Source organism: Crinia signifera, chromosome 1, assembly GCF_055691185.1.
Source record: "Crinia signifera chromosome 1, ASM5569118v1, whole genome shotgun sequence".
NCBI classification, from domain to species: domain Eukaryota; kingdom Metazoa; phylum Chordata; class Amphibia; order Anura; family Myobatrachidae; genus Crinia; species Crinia signifera.
The window spans coordinates 246,053,334-246,070,631 of record NC_139217.1 but is presented as its reverse complement, the minus strand read 5'-3'; the positions used below and the strand labels follow the sequence as shown (position 1 = coordinate 246,070,631).

The 17,298-nt window shown below is 45.8% G+C and overlaps 1 protein-coding gene across 1 annotated transcript in view; it reads right to left on the bottom strand.

The window, feature by feature from the left end:
- The window catches only part of FBXO10 (F-box protein 10), a 143,391-nt gene that overhangs the window by 15,457 nt on the left and 110,636 nt on the right, over positions 1-17,298 (bottom strand). Inside the window, exon 8 of the mRNA XM_083179690.1 lies at positions 16,491-16,643. Within this exon, the coding sequence (XP_083035816.1) occupies positions 16,491-16,643 (153 nt within the window). The remainder of the gene's footprint in view (positions 1-16,490; positions 16,644-17,298) is intronic.

The following is a 17,298-nucleotide window of genomic DNA, read 5'->3' as shown; positions in this document are numbered from 1 at the left end:
GTAAAGGAAAAAGACAAAGTACATAGTTTCAGAACATATTACCATAGCTGTCAATATACAAAACCTGAACAATGATGTGGGTACAGCAATATGTCTTCAACTACTCATAATAAAAATCCATGTATCTCTCTACTTGATGATAATAATAAAAATTGAAATCTATCTATATACATTAGGGATTTTACAATATCACCCAATTGATGTGCCTTATGATACACTATACACTGCATAGTGTTAGTATCTAGGAATGTATAAGTATTGATATTATGTACATATTTATCTAATGTTTACCCTTATTCCAGATAAATCGTTATCTGACTTAAATGACCCTTCTCTATATCTCTGCCCTGACTCACATGAAATGTCCCCACTGAATAGTTTTTATCTACTCAGCATATCTGATATAACTAGTGTATTTACATTTTGTGCCATTGTAAAACTGCATATGCGCTCCATGAACAAGAATTACACAGCGCAATTTACCACAGGAACGCTGACCCCTTAGGCACTAATATTTTGGTCACAAGAGGTCTGTATTATAAGTAACACCCGGGGAAACAGCTTTTCGCGTTACCGCGATCCCGGAAGTACAGACGCGGCCATCTTTGTTAAGGGCACAAACCGCCCATATATCCATACTCTATATCTAACACCAGTGGAGCGCATATGCGGTTCACAAATCCGGAAATGATGGCACCGGATATCCGGAAACGGATTCCTCTAGTAAGCTATGTATTTTGCTTAATTTTTATGCTTTGTACTGCTCGTTTTCCTAATTAAGACACCCAAGGGGGTGTGGTTTTGTCTCCTATTCTGACTCAACTAATAAGAAATGTATAATAGTTTAATACACGAATGTCATAATCAATGTGCAACAGGTGTAAACTGATTTTCCCTCCCATTGAGGGTATATAAACCCCATCAGTGAACATCACAGGTATCACCTTGATAAAGCTCATAGCGAAACGCGTTGGTGAAGGGGAGCAGGGACACCCCTATTTACAGACACCCCTTCCATCTTCATCCTGAAACCGGACCAACCTCCCGAACAGTCTCCTACCTTGAATCAAGCGGCAATACCATCAGGCCCACCAGGTTGAGCACCACTTACCACCAGGAGCTCCCTGGTCAGGAGATCAACATCACTCCCATCAAGGAAACTAAGTGGCAACAACATCAAGCCCACCAGGTAGAGCACCCCCCAACATCGGGAGCTCCCTGGTTTGGAGACTAACAGTTCTTTCTTATCCCCATTGCAATTAGCATCCAATAAGATAATTACCTGGAGGTTTCATAGGAACGGATACAGGACACTACCATCATTGGACTGTGGGTGAATATCCCTGCTCTTATTATTTTACTTGTGATACCCCCCAATCTTTTTATTGCATTTTTTATTGTAATTTTTTATATCTATATGTACCCAATTTCAAAATAAATGTTTTAAGTACACCTGTTGCACACCTCTTTTAGCGAGCGCGGTCTCAAATCCCCTTTTTCTTTCACGTATTTCTTTTGGGCTAGACTTCCCAATCCCAGAGACCGCAGCTCCAGCAAAACAACTCTACTCAGGCGCCCTTTGGGCCACTTTTTGTGACCAACAACCTTTTTTCTGCCATTCTAGCACAGTCCTATATCCTACCTACTGTACCTAGGAAGGCAGGCAATACTTGCATGGATTTGCAGCCTGCCCCGGACAATCAACCAAGGCTAGACTACCATACTCTGGTGTTGCGCAGGTTTACAAAACCATAAAACCATTTCTAACATACAAAGTACACAAAACAAAAACCCTGGGTATTTTCTTTTTTTTCATAATAGATTTTTATTAGGTCAAGTTGTTAATTCTTACACGGATTTGGTATAAACAACATAGGCCATTTAACATATTGTTAACCATAGCAGATCACAAAACACACATAGCTGATGGCAGTTTGAGAAACAGAAAGTTTAAACCTACGCAGAGGTTTGACCTGGGTTTTACTTAATAAATTAGGATAGTAAGAGTAAGAGAGCAGATAGACTGGGATGTAGGGGGAATAGAAGGGTGGACATGACAAGGACAGTTTTTCAGAGACACATTAGGATGCAGGAGACATGGGGAGAGGGGAGTTGTACATGCAGCGGAATGTAAAAGGTAACTGATATTCAAGTATTGGCCATTATTCTTGCGAATGTGGGGGAGATGTCAAGGTGTATCTGTCCCATAGGTCTATTCTGGTTAGGGTGAGGCCCTGTGCTTCTCTAAATTCTGCCCATTTGAGCCATTTCAAGTGAATCGATGCCTTTGATAAGGAGTACTTAGCGTTCGTTGTCTCATATAGAAAGTGGTTATGTACCTTGCTAACTACCTGGCCAACCCGGGGCACCTCCATCGACTTCCACAGACGACCAATGCCTGCCTTGGCTGCTATTAGGATGTGCCTCAGTATATAAAGGTCACCCCCTGAAAGTGTTTCGGAATGGTGGAGAAGGGCCAACACTGGGGTCAGGTGAACCTGACGTCTAAGGACATCGGTGGCCAACGAGGACACCTCTGACCAGAAGGGGGCCAGCAGGGGGCACTGCCAAAATATGTGTAGCAATGTGCCTACATTGCCACACTTCCTCCAGCATAAGGGTGAGACATTTGGCCAAATGGCATGTAGTCTAGTCGGAGTGAAATATGATCTATGACAGATTTTAAGAAACATTTCTGTATGTTGAATGCATTTCGACATTTTAAATCCTGAGTAAAAAATAGTGTCCCAAACTTCCTCATTGAGAGAAATATTGAGATCCGTCTCCCACTTGATCTGAGCCGGTAACTTCCCTTTTTTTGTTACGGAGATGAGATAGTTGTACCATCTTGAGATACCCCCTTTTTGCGATTTGCTGTTTAGTCTGGAGATGAGGACCTTGGGAGCACTCGCCATTGGTACTGGGCCTTCTCTGTTAGCCGCTAGCCAGTGGCGGATTTGAAGGTACTTGTAGAACTCGCTTTTATGCAGGCCGTACTTCGCTTGGAGGTCGGAAAACTGCTGTAAAGAGTCCCCTTGCATTAGTTGGCCTAAGGTGGTAATCCCTGCGGTGTTCCACGGGTTCAGGTTTAGGTTGGGGATGAGTTTAGAAATGGCTACCAGAGAGATCGCCACGTTTGGCAGGCTTATCCCACCCATACTGGCAAGTGCCCCATGCCACACCCCCAGAGTGGCCTTAGTTGCTGAGCATAGCTCCGACTTTCTCTGGATAGCCCGCAGGGGGACCCAGAGTAAGTCCATCAACGGGATGTTAGAGGCTAACGAGCGTTCCACCACCACTCACGGTTTAGAGGATCTGGAGTCGCACCAATCCCCGGCCTGGCTCAGTAGACATGCGGCCTGGTACACCTCCACATCCGGGAAACCTCCCCCCCCTAGAACCTTTGGAAGGGCCAAATATTTTTTAGCCACCCGGGGGCGTGATCCTTTCCAAATGTATTTTGTAAAAATGGCATTGATTTTGCACATCAAAGACCTGGGAGGTTTTCTGGGGATTGAACGAAATAAGTAGAGGAGTTTCGGGAGGAGGACCATTTTGGATGCTGCCAGCCTGCCCATCCACGAAATTTCGTGTATGGACCATTCCGTTATTAGTTTTTGAAATGCAGCAATCAGCGGCAGGTAATTGCACTCCATCAAATGAGTTTCCCGAGATATTAACACTCCCAGGTATTTAATCGCCCTTCCCTGCCACGCGTAGCGATATTGGTCTTTCAGGCGAGCCAGCTCTGTTTCAGGTATGTTTAGAGGGAAGGCTTCTGTCTTGGTGGTGTTAAGTTTATAATATGAAATTGCGGAGTACGCATCTAAGATCTCATGCAGCGCGGGCAAAGATGTGTTTAGCTTTTGGAGGCAAAGGAGGACGTCGTCCGCGAATAAGCAGATTTTGTGCAGGATTTCCCCTATGACTGGTCCTACTATTCGGCTGTCCGACCTGATCTTCTCTGCCAGTGGCTCTATAGCTAACACGAATATTAAAGGGGATAGGGGGCACCCCTGTCTCGTGCCGTTTGTTATCTGGAATCTGCTAGAGGTGGATCCGTTCACAAACACTCTCGCAGAAGGGTGTGAGTATAGAGCAAGTATCGAGTCTAGCATTCTCCCTTGGATTCCAAAACGTACTAGTACCTCCCTCAGGTAACCCCAATGTAACCTGTCGAAAGCCTTTTCGGCATCTAGAGAAAGCAATAATAACGGGGACTGGGCACGTTCACATACTTCAACAACATTAAGTACTCTCCGGGTGTTGTCCGGAGCCTGCCTGCCCGGAATGAAACCTACCTGGTCACTCTTTACCAGGGAGGGGAGTAGCGGGGCCAGCCTGTTAGCGATTAATTTTGCATATAGTTTCAAATCTGTGTTTAAAAGGGCGATGGGTCTGTAATTCTGCACCGCCGTAGTGGGCTTCCCGGGTTTGGGGATCGTGATTATCCTAGCCTCGAGCATTTCGTCGGGGAATTCCCCGGAATGGGAAGCTTTGTTAAATACTTGCAGTAGGATCGGACCTAGTTCAGACTTAAAACATTTGTAGAAATTGGATGGGTACCCATCTGGACCTGGGGCCTTGTTGTTTGGCAGGGCATCTATTGCAGCCTCTACCTCTGACAGGGACCAGGGGGCGTTAAGGGCTTGGCAGGCTTCGGACTGTAACTCAGGGAGGTCAATTTCGTCCAGAAAGGACGTAATGTCAGCTTCCTAGGGCTGGGGAGTATGTGGGTCCTCTCTTAAGTTGTACAGTTTGGCATAGTATTCTGCGAAAGTGTCTGGTACTTGGAAGGGGTCGGTGACTCTAGCTCCCCTAGCGTTTATCAAAAGGTCTATTCTCGTCTTGGTTCTTCTACCTCTCAGTTTCCTGGCGAGCAATCTTCCCGCCTTGTCACCAAAGAGGTAGAAGCTCTGGTTCAGTTTGGAGATTTTTTTTGTACTTCACTAAAAGCTGATGCATTAACCTTATCTCTAGTTCACGCGAGTGCAGCATATATTGCCTCATCGGAGGGGTTATTCTTATGGGCTACTTCTAGTTTGACCAGCTCTGTCTCTGCCGCCAACCTCTCCTTTGCCTCTGCTTTCTTTGCTCTGGCCGCAACCTGAATAGCCGTACCTCTCACTACCGCCTTCAAGGCGCACCAGTATGTGAGTATGCTGGTGTCGGCTGGGTCATTGGTGGTGGTATATAAGGACAGGGCATCTTTAATGGAGTTCCTAGAGTCTAACTGCGACAGGGCAGAACTGCCCAGGCGCCAAGGTCCCGGGGTAGACCTGAATGAGGTCAGTTCCCACCTCAGACGTAGGGGGGAATGGTCGGACCAAGTGATGGGGAGTATGTCAATTTTGCGAATGGAGGCTAAGGTCCATTTGTTGGCCAAGGCGAGATCGATTCTCGAAAATGTCCGGTGGGGGTGAGAGAAAAAGGTGTAATCCCTCACACCCGGATGTCTGGCGCGCCATACATCATACAGGTCGTATTCTTTAATGAGCTGCATAAATCTCTTAGATTGAGCCGGGGGCTTGGCTATTCTGTGTCCTGGGGTATGTGATTTGTCCATGATTGGGTCAGGGACCATATTGAAGTCCCCTAGCAGTAGCAATGCGCCCTTGGCGTATTTCTGTATAGTGGCAAAGAGTGCTCTAATAAATGTAATCTGTCGGGTGTTAGGAGCGTAACATGAGACTATGGTGGTTTCGACTCCCTCTAAGTTACCCACTAATATTAGGAATCTACCCTCCGGGTCTATATGCTAGGAGGACACATTAAAGGAGCAACTAGCAGACACAAGTATGGCGACGCCTGCCTTTTTATGGGGGCCATTAGCTGTGTAGCACTGGGGAAATCTGTGGTTAAAAAATCTGGGTGGTGCGGTTTTAAAAAGTGAGTCTCCTGTATGGCTACGAGATGGGCTTTCTGCTTGTGGAAGTAAGCCAGCGCTACCTTCCTTTTTTGGGGCGAATTCAGACCTTTGGCGTTCAAAGATAAGACATTAATCATTTAAAGACATCTAAAACCTGCATATCTACACGTCTAACCAGATAAGTGTTAGCATAAGAAGGCACAATTACAATATAAGCTACTCTGTACGGACAAACAGGAGGGGAAGACACATGGGGTGGAGATGGGAGAAAGGAGGGTGAAAAGACAGCAAGAAGGGATAGACAGGCGACCCCAAGTGGGGTCATAGTGAGGGGCCTGTCCAAGACCACCTCAACTGGGTTGAGTATCTTGGGGGTAGTGGGTTTGGGCCCATTCCCCCCTCGCAACAGAATATAAAACAAAAACGAACTTAGATAAAAAGAAGCAACCAGTAGTCCCTGATCTGTATAAATTTTTACTCTAACATAGAGGTGAACTACAACGGGCCTGAGTCACGTGTATTCAAGTGATCCTGGAACTATAACTATAAGGGCCTAGCTTGTGGGGGTCCGACCTCCCTCGAGCCAAAATGCCACCTCAGATAGAGGGGTGCACCCAAGCACGACGGGGCAGCCGCACCAAGCTTATGCAGGACCAAAGGGGCCCACAAACAACCTTAAGTAACCAATAAATTTATCCAAACTGTTTAGGATGGACACCTCCCTCCGATATCTTCATCACTTTTCAGCCAACTAGAGTCTATGACCGATGAGGGTGGCGGGGGTAAAGCGTCCAACGTGGAGGAGTACGGATTCTGCTCTGTTCCGGAGCTACTCAACCAGCGACCAGTCCTGCTGAAGTCGCCGGCCAGGGGATGCATCCGGGGAAGCGTCTCGGGAAGCGTCTCGCAGCCTCCAGCTGGCCATAAGTTTCAGGCCTTCCTCAACCGAGGAGACTGCGATTGTGGATCCTTCCCGTTGTATTAACAGGCGGGTCGGGAAGCCCCATCTGTAAACTATGTTAGCTTTGCGTAGGGCCGTTGTGACCGGGTGGAAGGAGCGTCTTTTAAGAAGGGTATCTCTTAGACAGGTCTCCAAATAGCTGATGGGATCCCAAGGCTGCAGCAGAGTCCGCGGAGGGTCTAGCAGCTTTGAGGAGGGCTTCCTTTATATGGAAAAAGTGCACTCTCATCAGAACGTCTCTGGGGACCCCCTCAGGAGCAGACCTCGCCTTCGGTAACCTGTGTATGCGGTCCAGCAAGAGGTCAGCAGGAGTCACCAGGGGTAACAGCTTTTTAAAGATGTTAATGACGTAGTCATGGAGGCTACTATTGGAGATGTTCTCTGGAATACCTCGTATTTTGAGGTTGTTCCTCCGTGATCTATCTTCCATGCTGACCAGTTTCTCCCGCAGGGCTACCACTTCCTCTTCCAGTGCCGAGTGGGAGTCTATAAGGGTGTTGTGGGAGCCAACAATTTCCCCCATTTTAGTTTCTAGCGCATTTGTGCGGTCTCCCAGTTCGTCGATAGAGCGCTGGCAGGTCTGTAGGGATGTTCTAATTTCTGATGACACCTCCTCCTTCATTTGGTTGAGCAGAAGCTTGAGGGTCCCCACTGTTAATGCCGCGTCGTCGGGCACTTCTGGTCTGCCCGCGGGCTCTTGTTGAGGAGCTGGGGAGAATGGTGTGGGGTCTGGTATTGGTATGTGGTCGGTAGGGGAGGATGACGTGGAAGGGGCCTCCGTTTTGTTGCCCTGACTTCTGGGGGATGGCTTGAAAAACGGGACCTGGGAGACTGGTTTAGGAGTCTTGAGCTTTTTTGGGAGGCATTTTCAGTAAACCCGTCTTAGACGTCAGCAACAAATTCAGTAGGGGCAGTCGGGAAACGCTGTATGCTCTCACTCCGTAGGCTCAAGACACGAATCTCAGGCACATAGGGGGGGATTGGGGCTACTTCTTCATCTGCATCGTGGTGCGAGGGGTAGAGTGGGGGCCTTTAGGGGCCAAACATTATATGATCATCTTGTGGGGCACGCACAGGCGGGCCTCCTGTATTTTCAGGGGAGATGGCTACGGTTCTCTGCTCAGGGTTAGCTCTAGATCTGAATCTGGCTGGGTGGCCTGCAGCTTCTAACATGGAATCAGTGCCGGGCGGGGGGTGAAGGTGGGCTTCCCCCAGGCGGCATATGGGGTGTGTCTCAATGGCTTCCCCTAGGGGTGGCACGGGGCCTTCCAAGTTAAATTGGGTCCTGGTTGGGCTAAAGTCAGCTCTTTGGGTGTCTAACACTGCTGTCAAACTTGCCGCTTTATGTCCTGGCGACACTCCTGTTTTGCAGCACTGGGTGTTTGCAGCTTTCCAGGCTTTCTGCTGCTTGTGTATATGGTCCGTGCCTCCCCACCTCTCGACCAAGGGGCCCTGTTGATTAGTGCTAGGCCTAGTAATGGAGGTCAGTGTAACTGCCTCCCCTTTATCTGGTAGGGGGGGGGGGGGTGCCGCTGAGGGACCTCTTCAGCCGGCTTGTCTCCTGCTGGGCTGTTAATGTCCAAATTATACAGGTTTACCAGTCTCCCTGCCCCGGAGCGCCCAGCCTCAGTAGGGCTTGTGCAGCAACTCTCCCCCTTGTGTGTCGCGTGGTCCGGGTCTCCCCGCTGTGATTGCCGTGCGTATGGGTGGTGCGCCCAGCTCCCTGCTTGTCCCCGGCTTCACTCACCCGCTTTGGCTGCACGCGCGGCGTGACGGTCTCTCCTTTCGACGGTGGTGAGTTCTTCCAGGCGGGGAGGTGTGGAATGCGTCTCCCCGTCCTCCGCTATAACGTCTGCGTCGCTGGGGGGATCACACTCGTCTGCCGCCGGCACTGCTTCTGAAAATTGAGGCCCCGGCTTCTCCTCGCGGACCAGGCAGCAACCCGCGACAGCGCCCGGAGGCACTGCCCGGCTCCGCTGCCTTGGTCCCAGGTGCTGTGGTGGTTAGAGAGGGGCTGGGAACCCTTTTGGAGTGTCTCTGGTGTAAGGGTATGGCTTAAATGTCCCCAAAATCAGCGTGGAAACAGGAACAGATGGAAAGTGCGTCTTCCCTGTTTGCCAGCTAGGCCACGCCCCCAACCCTGGGTATTTTCTATTAATATAAGGAGAAAAGAGAAAATAATTAGAAATTCAGAAAACACAATGGAGTCCAGGAGTCTGAGAGAGTCTGAGATTGGAACCATGGGGACCAAATTGTGTAGTATGTAGCAGTCCAGTTATTTTGTATGCTGGTAATGTGATCCTGGAAGCAATATAGTTCATTTTAGGACAGCCATAGAAGGTGGGCAGTTGTCTTTCCAAAGATTAGCGATATGGGATTTGTCCGAATTGCAAATGTGGGTGATCAATTTGTATTGGGTTTTGGAGATGCAGAGAATAGGACATTCAATAAGGCCATCACAGATGCAGAGGTAAAAATCAGTGCAGAGTGCCTGATTAACCACAAGGTGGGCATGGTTTCAGAAGGACCGACTAGAGGGACAGGATGTGAAAGACTGTACCTTTCTTTCTCCTGCAGCGGAGGCAAGCAAGGGGATGTCTTTGTTACTCATCCCCGCGCATGTTAATGAGGGGGTTCAGTGGCGGCAGAGCAGTGTCTCATGTGCGCGATAAGCTGCGATATTTGCAGCTCAGAGCAAACCAGAATCAGGCCCTAAATACCAAAAGGTATAAACTTTGTAGCAAGTTTCTCAGATGGGAACACGAATAGAAGCTTTAGCTAATTTCGTCCCATTGGCCATCATCTAAGGGCATCATCTGATTCCCATGATTGCAAGATTATAAATCACCAAAACATTTGACCAGTAAAATAAGCTACATGAAAGTTATTTTCCATAATGGTAGGTCATATATTTCCATTTTTTCTTTTTTATATATTATTATTATATAATTTTTTTGTACAAACATGATTATTATTTTTTTTAAATAGAGTAATTTTTATTTTGGTACTTGTTTCCTAGCACGGCCACAATCGCGGGCATCGCGGGTAATTTTTAATGGTCTGCGATGCAACCGACGCGATGCCCGCGATTTCCCATTGAAATGCATTGAAAAAGTCAAAATCGCGTCGGTCGCATCGTATGCGGCCAAAATAAGCATAAGATGGTACCGACGCGATGCCCGCGATTTCCCATAGGGAACAATGTAAAATGCCTCAATTTACCCAAATCAACATAGGGAACAATGTTAAATGGGCCAGAGACTCCAAAAAACCCCCCTGACCAGTGAAATGGCCCCCAAAAATAGTTAACGCCACCCCACGAGCAACGTGAACCCGAAGCGTGGCGAGCGCAGCGAGTCCGCGAGGGCCGGCGGTACGTGTCCTCCGACCTTTTCATACCCCCACTATCCACGTCGGCGTGGAGTTGAGAATAGATTAGTGTGGCGAGTGCAGCGAGCCACCGAGCCCGAAGCGTGGCGAGCCCCGCGAGGGGACGCGGATACCTGTGAAGCCCGCGAAGGGACGCGTTTACCTGTGAAGGTATCCGCGTCCGCTCGCCACACTTCGGGCTCGGTGGCTCGCTGCGCTTGCCACACTAATCTATTCTCAACTCCACGCCGACGTGGATAGTGGGGGTATGAAAAGGTCGGAGGACGCGTACCTCATTGATCACCTCATTGATCACCATGCGTACCTCATTGATCGTGGGGTGGCGTTAACTATTTTTGGGGGCCATTTCACTGGTCAGGGGTTTTTTTTTGGGTCTCTGGCCCATTTAACATTGTTCCCTATGTTGATTTGGTTAAATTGAGGCATTTTACATTGTTCCCTATGGGAAATCGCGGGCATCGCGTCGGTCGCATCGCATGCGATTTTTTAGCCCGCATGCGATGCGACCGACGCAATTTTTTTACCTGCGATGCCCCAGATCAAGATCGTTGTGGCCGTGCTAGGAAACAAGTACCTTTATTTTTAATATAACAGAAGAAAACATACAGAAAAAAATAATGTAACGAACATGTAGCATTGTGCAAAGTCAAGCACAGAAACGGTCACAAAAAGGGAGACAAGCAAAAAGTAAAGGTGGAGAAGAGCATAACATTTAATTTCGGATGTTATCAATTTTTGTCCGTAAAGTAGGAGGCAATTTCTTGTGCACTGATGGTAGCTGGTGGGGGAGGAGGGGGAGGGTACAGAAGAGACTTAAATGTGTTAAAAAGTTGCTTAGGGTTGTGACATGAGAAGAGATGAGATAATGGATGTATGTTTGTTTAGCAGTGTCCAAAGCATTGCAGTAGGAGTGGTAGATAGTCTTATATGTGAGGAAATCACTCAGATTATGATATTTACACCATTGGCATTCTTCTTTACGTGACTGATTTAGTTGTTGCTTTGTTATCTTGGAATGCCATGGCTGGCATTTAAGCCTGCGTGGCGTGTAATGGGAAGCTGGAGCCACTTCATCAAGGGCTGTTTCTAGAGTCTGGTACAGGTGAGAAACAGCAGTCAGGAGATGTAAATGTAGAAATTGGTGAAGGCTGGGTACTTGTGTAGTTTCACGGCTGCAGTTATGTAGTTTACATAGTGCAGTATTGAGAATACCAATACAGCACTATGCTGCCTACGTAAACTACGTAATTGCTTCTGGAGCCCTGAAACTACACAATGGTTAATATCCCCACTATCCACGTCATACCCCAGTATCCACGTCGGCGTGGAGTTCATTTTATAAAGTGTGGCGAGCGCAGCGAGTCACCTAGCACGAAGCGTGGCGAGCGCAGCGATTCCCGCGAGGGGATGCGGATACGTGCGCTCGCCACACTTTGGGCTTGGTGCGCTCGCCACACTTTATAAAATCAACTCCACGCCAACGTGGATACTGGGGGTATGACGTGGATAGTGGGGTAAATGTGTGTGTTGTGCATTATACTTGCCCTCCTCCAGCCCGGCCACCGCGTCCACTGGGTCCCCGCGATCCACCGATGGCCAGCGTTCAGTCCCCCTCCTCCGGCAGTCACTCCCCGGTGCCATCGTTCAGTCCTCCTCCTCCGGCACTGGCAGCGGACAATGTATGCAATTAGCGTAGTGCCACTGGGGGAGCTGGGAAACCATGTGATGCTCCCCAGCAGCAATGCGCTAAATTACGTACATTGCTGGCGCCGGGGAGTGACTGCCGGAGGAGGGGGACTGAAATCTGCCGCCGGGGAGTGACCATCGCCCGCGGGGATCGCCACCCGGAGGACGGTAAGTATAAAACAAAACATCCACCACCCTGCTCCGATGTGTAGTTTCACGGCGCTGGCTACACTGACAACGTATCTTAGGATACGTTGAAAACGTAGCGTAGACCTGCCGCCGTGAAGGCTGTTGTTGCAGAGATATGGAAAGTTGATAGCATTAGTATTTCTGCAGGTTAAGTAGGCTTGCATGATTTCAGTTAGCTTGGAGTAATGGAGGAGAGCAAGAGATGATGAGATTGTGATCAAATAGAGCAAAGGGAGTGTTAGTAAAATCAGACACTGAGCATAGCCTGGTGAAAACAAGGTCAAGGTAGTGGCCTTCCTCATGAGAAGAGGAGTCGGACCACTGGGAGAGACCGAGAGAGGAGGTTAGAGAAAGGAGTTTGGAAGCATGCAAAGATGGTGGACTGTCATAGCAATATTGAAGTCACCCAGGATGATGGTGGATATGTCAGAGGATAAGAAGTGGATGAGCCAGGCAGAGAAAACTTCCAGAAATTCCAGGTTTGGGAATCCCAGCTGGGCTATAGATATCAGCAACATGCAGAGAGAAAGGGGAAAAATCCTAACAGAGTGAACTTCAAACAATGTCAATGAAGAAACTGATGGTAGAACTGAGTATGTGAAGGATTGGGACAGTAATATACCTACCACACCTCCTTTACAATTACCAGGCCTGGAGGTGAGAGTGAAGTGGAAACCACCATGCTACATTGCTGCAGGCTTTGTTCAGTGTCTGATTGTGTGAGCCAGGTTTCTGTAATAGCCATCAGGTTGAAGTTGTAAGAGATGAAGAGGTTGTGGATTGATATTATTTTGATGCAAACAGAGCGTGCATTTAATAGGGCACATTTAGGTTGCATGGTGGATGGTGGGAGGCATGTGATATTTATGAGGTTTGGTGAATTTATATATATAGCTTGGAACCAGCTAAATCTGAGTGGTTGGCGATATGTCACCGGCTAATGAGATTAGAAGGGAGAGATAGATATAGGTGGTTGTTTGTGGTTTTTCATATTGGTGGCCGGATGTGGATGTGCAAGTAGAGAATTTAGTGAAAGGCTCATGAGTGCTTATTAGAAGGGAGTGGATAATAGAGGAGACAATGTGCACAGAGTGGTGAGTGTCAGGGAGATTATAGGATGGATGAAGTTTGGTAAGAATTCCATGTAATGAAATGAGAAGTAGCAGTTTGGTGAGCATGATGTGATTGTGCGTGTATGTTAGAGACAGGGTTAAGTAAAAAGGATATGTGTAGTAATGATGTGTAATAAAAATTATATTTACCTTTCTTGAGGTTCTTCAACTGTTTTTTTTTTAACTGTTCTTTTAAAAGTAATTCTTACTTTATCATTTCTCACTTTGTATATTTATAACTCAGATAACCCAGTAACTGAATGCTAACATATACAAGGTCTGATTATGAGAGGCTACAGCTGAGGTCACGTGACCACTTAATCAAAGGACATAAATAATATAATTATACCTTCCTGAACAACAACTTCGAACAGGTAATACAAACACTGAAAACACATCCTTATCAATACAACACTGGTTATGCAATTTCAGGATATCAATACAATTCACATACATAGAATATACTGCAAAAGGCTCATAGGAGTTAATGCAGAGCACACTGCTGGTCCCATCCTGCCTCTCCTATTGTAACTAGTTAAAATCAGATGAGAATGTGGCCTTGAAAATACTTACATTAATTAGAGTCACTTGGAGAAAACTGAAATAGGTGTACGTGGATAATTTGATGCAAGGCAATTGCTCCCCCTAGACCAGTGTTTCCCAAACTGTGTGCCGTGGCATCATGAAGTGCCACAGCTCACTTGCAGGGGTACCCTGGGTTGGTGGGTTTTTAAAGTAATTGCAATAGACAAAACCAGTGCGGGTGGCTGACAATCATACAATATTTATTTCATTTTTTTATTATCTATTTACAGTTTCTATAACAAAAACAGTAATGCCATTATTCCCAATGAAAAGAAAAAGGATAAACAAGAAAATAAAGAAATAAGGTTTATCACTAAATACACCTCCCAGCACATACAACTTGAAAAACTCATAAGCAGACATTGGGGTGTTCTTACTAAAGACCCTTTGTTAAAAGAGTATGTGGGACCCCGTCCCAAATTCACATACCGCAGGGCAGATAACCTTAGCAACATTCTGGTCAGGAGCGCTCAAAGCGTACCTAAAAGAACTACCAGAGTGCTGTCGAAGGGTTTCTACCGTTGCGGTATGTGTCCTATGTGCAAGGTGTGCAAGACTGCACCTAAAGTCACTGAATATAAATCTAATGCTAAAAATGAAAGTTTTACCATCAATGATTTTGTGACATGCAATTCCAAAAATGTGGTGTATTTATTGGAATGCCATTGTGGAGAACAGTATGTCGGACGCACTAGTAGGCACCTTAAAGATCGTTTGGCAGAACATGCCCGTAATATAAAAAAAGGGCATGAACTGGATAATGTTTCTTTGCATTTTAAGGAGAAACACAGTTGTGATATCAGATGTTTAAAATCTTTTTGTGGTATCAAAATCTGTAAAGCCAACTGGAGACAAAATGATGTAGAAGAGCGGTTAGCCAGAATGGAAATGAAGTGCATATTCACATTGAATACTATGGTCCCCAATGGACTCAATGTAGATTATGAGTATAAATGGCTTATATAATGTGATCATAACATATATTAATCTGATTGTCTTTCTCTCATTTTTCTCCCTCCCAAATGTCCGGCTTCACATACGAGTTAAATGTATGCATTCATATGTTAATCTGTTGAAGGCTTAATTAGGGCTTGTGCAATATTGTATCCATCTTATGTGCAATATGTTTAAATACGCTGCTAAACACGATGTAAATATGCTGCTATATACAGTGTCATCATTTTACTGTTTCAGACGCTATGTTTTAATTGTTTTTATTGAGTATAGTATTTTATTTGCTTTTAAATGTTACTTAGATTTTAGACTTATGAAATTGCCCAGTGTGTTCCCTAAATGCTGAAGCCGGACATAGGTGCAAATCCCCATTGGCCGGCTTGACATCACATGATGTATCAGACTGCTGTTAAAAGCATCCCTGGCAACTCAAGCGGCACATCTTGAAAAAGGATAGACTGCTATCTGAAACGAGTTGATTGGCCGCACTTGACAAGCAGTGTTAGGATAGATCTACAGTGGCGCGACACAGACTTCTCCTCTCCCGTCCGGCGTTGTCTGCAGCACACCGAGGATAGAGGATAACAGCCGCCGGTGATCTACCTACATGCTTGGGACTATTTTTTAACTTTTTTAAACTTTTTTTGTTGGATCACTTGGATTGCTGTTCAAATACAGTAAATCATTTTACCTGCGATCTGGTGTCCGCCATCATCTTAAAGACAAAGAAACCGTGATGTGCACGTGTGAATGGAATTTCATGTAAGTCTATTTCATGCTGTTTGTTCCCTGAGAAATTGAAGTGTCTCTAAAGAAACTGCTACGGGTACACCTGCCTGAATTTTATTGTAAGTCAGTTTCCTTCAGAAACTAGGAGTGATCTGATACAGAAAATAGAAGATCCTCAGTTACAAGATAACAATCTATTTGTTTCTTCTAATTTGCGCTAGTCCTTTCAAAATCTTTTTGTATTGTATATGTCTAACTTTGGGTTAGGGCGTTAACCCCTTCCAAAGGACACAGCTGCACCTCATCCAGCGCTGGTTTCTCACAAAACGTGTCTTTTCTATATTTTTTACCACATGTACACGAACACACATTCATTCTAGGGTCAAATTTGTTGGGAGCCAATTGACCTACCAGTATATTTTTGGATTGTGGGAGGAAACTGGAGTACCCGGAGGAAACCTACACAAACACAGGGAGAATATACAAACTCTGCACAGTTAGGGCCATGGTGGAAAATCAAACCCATGACCTGGGTGCTGTGAGGCAGTAATGCTAACCATTACACCATCCGTACTGCTCCATATGTGGACAAACAGAAGTGAATCATATCCCTCACCACATAATTAAATCTAAAAAGGACATATAAACACAAATGACTTAATTTAATATTTTTAAATAGGCCTAGGGGTGCCTTGAAATACTAATACTCTAGGGTGTCGTGATTCATAAAAGTTTTGGAATCACTGCCCTAGACAGTGACCCTGTAGAAAGACAACTCATTGCAGGAATGGGTGTAAGTATTTGCAGTGTTCTTAGTTTTAGGCTGGGCATTGGTAAGAATTATTATAAAGTTGCTTGCAGAGCAAAAGCATGTCTGAATTTTCACCCAATTATCAGCACAGTTATTGGTCATATTACCATGACGAATGGGAGAATATCTGCCTTGGATGTAGCCCCTGGTTTTATAATGATTTAGTAATAATGTTATTGATGCACAAAGACAAAATAAATTTACCATAAATGGTGTTTCCTTCAATAAGACCTTTGCCTCGCTCTCCTACGACCACTCCATCCGAATACCCACAACATATAAGGTTACTTCTTAGCACAGGGTCACCACCTCTGCGGATATCAACTCCACCCCACTGATTTTCACGGATTACATTTTCTGTCAAAAAATAAAACAATTTATTATATTTAGAAAAAGGAGATACCACTAAATATGATGTCAATATCCTGTAATCAAAAAGAATTCTGTTACCAATAGGAGGTGGTAGACTGTAGAACAATTTAAACATGCTTGGGATAGGCATATGAATATCCTTACAAATAAATAAGGATCAAAAAGGGTTGAGATTACCTGAAGGATAAAAAAGGGGCAGACTAGATGGGCCAAATGGTTCTTATCTGCCGTCAAATTCTATGTTTCTATGTTTCTAAGTGACTCAAGCCTCTTCAGTTTCAGCTTGCTCATTTATCAAAACCTCCTTTAGGGCCTAAATGATGCCATTTTCATGAGTATCAGCAGGCGCCGCATGTGCAGCGAGCATGCGCCAAGGCACCTTTGCGATCACAGTGAGCTTTTTAACAATGTTGTTGGCAGGAAATTACTTTTGGAGGAGATAATGGGGTGTGGCAGCAAAAACACAGGCATGTTATGGCTGTTGTATATAGAGGGAAAGGGGAAGTGGGATGGGGAACGCACTAGTCTTATTGAGCACTATGTTATATTAATTGATATTTGTGGTCTAATTGATGTATTTTGGGACTACTGACTACGTGAGTACCATCTCACTATCAGTCACCACACCCTTTTGGTACTT